The sequence below is a fragment of the Schistocerca cancellata genome, chromosome 1 (assembly GCF_023864275.1).
Source record: "Schistocerca cancellata isolate TAMUIC-IGC-003103 chromosome 1, iqSchCanc2.1, whole genome shotgun sequence".
In the NCBI taxonomy this organism is placed as follows: Eukaryota; Metazoa; Arthropoda; class Insecta; order Orthoptera; family Acrididae; genus Schistocerca; species Schistocerca cancellata.
In genome coordinates, this window is record NC_064626.1 from 711574351 (window position 1) to 711580350 (window position 6000).

General features: G+C 35.2%; 1 protein-coding gene across 3 annotated transcripts in view; it reads left to right on the top strand.

The window, feature by feature from the left end:
• Nucleotides 1-4525, top strand: part of LOC126184850 (USP6 N-terminal-like protein) — a 143035-nt gene extending 138510 nt beyond the window's left edge. For all 3 annotated transcript variants that reach the window (XM_049927462.1, XM_049927479.1, XM_049927471.1), the window contains one exon: nt 2518-4525. In XM_049927462.1, coding sequence (XP_049783419.1) covers nt 2518-3035 — 518 coding nt within the window. In that variant the 3' untranslated portion in view covers nt 3036-4525. The remainder of the gene's footprint in view (nt 1-2517) is intronic.
• The last annotated feature ends 1475 nt before the right edge of the window (nt 4526-6000 follow it).

Below are 6000 nucleotides of genomic sequence, written 5' to 3' on the forward strand. Positions count from 1 at the left end.
GGAAAGCAATCTTGAATAGTCATTATTTTCCTAATGATTCCTTAAAAGTATTAAGAGATTTGCCTTGTGTGCTTCTTTAAAGGAATGATGAACATCAGGATCAGAACAGTTATCAGAAACCAGCCATCATAGTTCAATAACTGCATGAGCTATAAAACGATCATCTGACAGAAAAAGGAAAAACAGTGGAACTAGTGAAGACAACCACTCTCCACTTAGCTGAAGCTCTGAATGATCGGTATGAATGTAAACAAGATGCAAATTTCACAAAGTTTGTAGGCAAAATCCTGTCCCCAAACTAACAGAGTGGCTGAGGAAACATCACACTTAATCAGTAATCTCATGAAGTATGTAAAAAAACAACACTCGGAAACACTCTTAAAGTAAATTAGTAAATGTTAAGAGCCCGATAAAATGCAATGCTGAAAGGAGTAGTATTAACTGTGGCATTCCTCCTGCACAGACTGCTACTTGCTTTAAAGAAGACATGTCAAGTTGCAGACAGGCACAATTAAAAAGACACTTACACTGAGGTGTGCTAGCTTATGTGAGTGAATGGTGTGTGTGTGTGTGTCTCTCTTTTACTGATGAAGGCTATGGCCAAAAGCTCTATGCAAGTATTTAGGAGGAAATTAAAAGAATTTCTGAATGACAACTTCTTCTACTCCAAAGAGGAATTTTTAGATATAAATTAAGGAAAAAAAAAGAGAAAAAAAATAAACAAAAACAAAAATTTAAAAAAAAAATAAAAATAAAAAGTTGTTATATTAACTTAATTATGTTGTTAAATTAACTTAATTACATCATTTATTGGAAAATTTGGCTCGTTCCACATCATTACGAAATATCGTATTCATGATCCATGGAACTAGTGTTAATCTAATCTAATCTTAATTGTGCCTGTCTGCAACTTGACGTGCCACCTTTACTGTTAAGTACCAGTCTGTCTTTTCCTGCACTGTTGATATTCTTACCCGAAGTTTCCAATGTTTGAATCACAGTATAAAGATGATATATAGACCAACTAATAATATCAACTAGTGCTTCACATCCACAAAAGACAGGCAGGTCCTTGGTCACTGCGTTGAGGGCACACGGTGTCCTGTGCTTCTCTGGAAAGGCATACATTGCTGGAGGCTATGTTAGTATTAGAAGCTTGTAACATAATATGTGGGGCCGTGACAGATGTGTAAATTGTCAACAGCAGAGCATGAGTTGAGAGATACTAATGTGCAAAATTTAGTGAAACACAGGTTCTGAAGAATGACTGTACATATTGTTAACTGAGGCAATATATATACATAAGCACAATGGCAGAGTCAATATACAAGAATAAAGCATGAAGCAAAATTGAGTGTCTCTTTACAGAAGATTTATTTTAGGTTTCTAGTGGGAAGGAGTGCGAGTAATGGCAGATGCGATTTCAGCCCATGATCACTGAAACTGACAATTCTTTGACTGAGGTATCAATTCATCCTGACATATTAGTAATCATAATGATTACCATCCTGGAAGATTGTGAAATGCATGATCTCTCTCATAAGCAGCTAATGGATTAAAAGAAACAATAGATAGGTGTGCTGAGACCTATCAAGAAAATAAAATTTTTAAGGGGTGGTCCTGGTCCATCTCGGTGCATTAGAGGTTGAGTGAAGGGTAGTGCAAGAAGTTATGAGAGTGTAAGGAATGTGTACATTTGTAAATGTTGGGTACCACAGTCATATTTTCAAATTACTGCTGTTACGTGCCTTATTTTTCTTTCTACATAATGCAGGTGAAATAGCATATGTGCAAAGTTTAGTTTACATTAAAAAGACTACTTCAGATTATTACCATTTTTCATAGTAACTCATTAACAACAATACTTGTGTGCCTTGACATGTGAATATTATCATGAATAATATTGATCCGCACAACAATCTCAAAGTTAGTTTCAACCATAGGACATGTAGGCCTAGAACCAGTTGATAATTTTTCAGTTCTCTTCATGAACACTAGTTTTAAATTTTTTCAGAAGGATGCAGACATTAACTATGTACTTTACATCAGATGTAGAGAATCTTTCATAATGAAGAGCATAACTAAGTATTACAATGTAACAGCCAAATGATTTTCGTTATGATTTCTGTTGCAAAATATATTTAAATAAACATCAAATTTCTCAAATTAAAATTCATAAATGGTTTCTGGTATCAGTAGGCATATAGAATGACTTATTGCTGGGTTTTTATTGGAAAAATTATTGCAACTTAATTTTTTAATTACGTGAAAGCAGTCTGCCAAGCAGGAATGTTTACTTTTGTAATACGAAAATTTGAAACTATATTAACAAAATAACTGTTTATAATTACTGTTAGTCATAGAGGAGAACCCTGATGTATCATCAGATGTGACTACATCGTGTGTGTGTGTGTGTGTGTGTGTGTGTGTGTGTGTTTCTCATAATGATAATAATTAAATTAAATAAATAACAAAAATAATAATTAAATAAATAATAACTTTCTCTTCACTTTCTAGGATCAAAATTTTCGTTTGACCCCAGTATAGATGATGCCAGCTCTTTGTTAGACTGCCATCACAGTGGGTCACGCCGTTCTCTTGCTGACACAAGTGTTACATCCACTGCTGATCTCTCAGTGTTCTCTACAACAACGCGATCACAGGCACTGGATAACAGTCTAGACACTCACAGCAATGCATCGGAAGGTAGTGCAGGGGGTGCAAGCTCTGGAGGATCTGCCAGTGTTCAGAGAGGTCCTTCAGCTTCAGCCAGATCGACACCTCGCGCCACGCCAAGAGCTCCCAGTCCAGATGTAGTCCGTATATATGTTCCGTATGCGTCGTCGTCACCGACTCCTGCTGGGTCACCCCAACCACAGAATGGTGATGTACCACGATCATTGCCACGACCTCTGGATGATCACAACAGAATTCGCATACGTGTTGACCCACAGGAGGAGCAAACACCAGTAGTAGAGCATGGGCAGTTAGTTCGACCATTCCGACTTGATAGCCCAGAATTTGACTTAAAGTAATTGTTGAAACTAAGGCCTACCAATATCTGGCATGTGTGTAAGACAGAATACTCAGTAACCTTGCAGAGCATGAATAATGCCCGCTGTTACATTATTTCTATCATAAGTGGTACATGCCAGAATTATTGCAAAAGTGTAATAGTGAGTCTACCAAATTTCTTTGTTCTTAAAAGCACTCTCTTTTCATACAACAGTAATGTTGTTTAACATTTAAAGCAGTTGAAATAATGCCAGATATAAGACAGAATGTCATGTTTTGTCCATTGTTAAAAATAAAACAAATCTGCTCTATGTATATGTGAAACAAAATTCTTTGTGATTGTTGTCTGAAGGTAACTCAAAGTTTAAGGGAATGAACTTTTAGCTGTTAAATCATGGGTTGAGATTTATAGTGTCTCCTGAAAGTGGCAGTCAGTTCCTCTGCTGTTCAAAATGTAAGTGGCAGTGTTAGTCTATTTCCTTAATATAGGTTTCAACATTATTTTGAAATGACCATTATGACAATATAAAGACATCATTGCTCCATTCCAGCTTTGTGTATAATTATGTTGTATATATCTGTTTCTACTTTAAAAAATGTGTAATATTCTGTACAAAAGCAGTTACTATTATTTAGTCTGAATAGTATTTTTGAAATCTGAGTTTGTACCTCGTGTGTTTCATGCATGCACTCATCCCTTTTTTTCATATGAGGGGTAGGTCATTTCTTCCACAGACTTATAGAGTGTGTAAATCATTTGCCTATAGTGCAGGTAACTGAAATATATTTTTTTAAGATCATTGCATTCATTTGTTTAGGAGAGCATTTGATAGCAAATATTCACAAATTGTGCCATTGAATGTCGAGTTGAAGACATTAAGATTGTTTGCAATAATTTATGAAATGATATTAATTTATTGAGAAATCTAATATAAGATAAATGTTACATGACCTGTTTAGAATTTTTAGGGCCTTGCATACACAGGTGCTAGGTGAATTTCATTGACATTATACCCTTACTTGGTAATAAAGCAAATTCCTCTTGGTGCCTCGTTAATAATCAGTATGATGTTACTTGTGCAATACTGTACATATTACACATATGGATCTATTTTTATGCAGCTAAACCATAAAGAATTATACCTGTATTTCAAAAAGGTGCATCTTAGAAAATAAAAGCCTCGAATTAAATCTTCTGTACATACTAGGCTTCATCTCATAGGTCTTCCTGAAAGTCATTCAGAGAGTCTCTTAACAGATATGTCATTATTACACCATGTTTGATCAGAGAATAAAGTCTTGCCATTGGAATAGCAAACTAGCTATACAAAATTGTCCATTCACATATAATGGGGCTCATTATTTATGTTACTGTCCTCTCCTCCTAATTTAAAGTGTATTCATAGTCCTCATGATGTTTTGTACAAACTTTTGTATATACTGTACAGTTATTTATTTATTTTGTTATTTTGTGTTCATGACATTAAACAATTTAATGAAAACTTCAGAACTTTGCCATGTAGTTTCTTTTTTTCTCAAAATTGGTTACTCATCCCATTACATGTAAGGAAGCAGATGTGAGTTATTATGAGAAGTGCTAGCTTGAGAACTCTTTTCTTTCTAATATTTGCACTAATGTTTAGAGCAGTGGCTAATGATGAAATGTTGAAACTCCTAGATAATTTGCCATTATTCTCCAGTCCTGTAATCAACTGTGTGTGTGTGTGTGTGTGTGTGTGTGTGTGTGTGTGTGTGTGTGTGTGTGTAAGAAATACAAATGAAGCTTAGTGCCAAACACATTTTTACAGTTCCTTTAACCTGATTGAGGGCAGACAAAATTTATTGAACATTATAGCTTTGAGGAGCAGATACACAGTCTGTTGACACCAATTTCAAAAACAACTAAAGAAAATATTGAATTCAGAATGGAAGAATGTGTCTGGGAGACAAGTGGTGCGCTGAAAAGAGAAATTAAGAGATTGTCCCAAGATTCAGTAGCCAACAGATGAAAGAAAATTGGTATGTCATGTGGCAGGTAATTCAATTCTCAGTTGACTTGGCATTCATCTTATACATCCGCATGTTTCAAATCAACTGGAGGGAAAATTATTCTCAAAGATAAAAGATCATCCTATCATTACTGAGTACGATTGACTATATTTTTTAAAAATACTTTCTTGAATTTGATTTGAATTACAGTATGGTTTAACAAATAAAACAGTAAATATCTGGAGTTTGTGGACACAAAAATGTTTTCACCACTTCATTTTCATTTAATGAAAACATGTAATTCAGTCATTATATTTGTTCTTAAATGCACTTAGCAAGATTCACTAAGAATGAGATTTTCACTCTGCAGTGGAGAGTGCGCTGATATGAAACTTCCTGGCAGTTTAAAACTGTGTGCCAGACCAAGACTGGAAGCAGTTTTAGTCTGCCAGGAAGTTACATATCAGCGCACACACAGCTACAGAGTGAAAATCTCATTCTGGAAACATTCCCTAGGCTGTGGCTAAGCCATGTCTCCGCTATATCCTTTCTTTCAGGAGTGCTAGTTCTGCAAGGTTCACAGGAGAGCGTCTGTAAAGTTTGGAAGGTAGGAGACGAGATACTGGCAGAAGTAAAGCTGTGAGGACAGGGCGTGAGTCTTGCTTGGGTAGCTCAGATGGTAGAGCACTTGCCCGCGAAAGGCAAAGGCCCCGAGTTCGAGGCTCAGTCCAGCACACAGTTTTAATCTGCCAGGAAGTTTCAAGATTTACTAAGTTCAAATATTTAAACATTTCATTAATAATGACAGTTTTGATGAGTGAAAAATTACAGTCAAATAGACAATATTTCAGAAAAGATAATAAAAATATTACATTTAGTATTTAACAATTGGAAGATGTTAAAATACAAAAAATGAAGAGATTAATCTTAATCACTGATACAGAAATTAGTTCTGCAAGAGAGAAGATTTTGTAACCAAAGGTGGTAATATGCAAG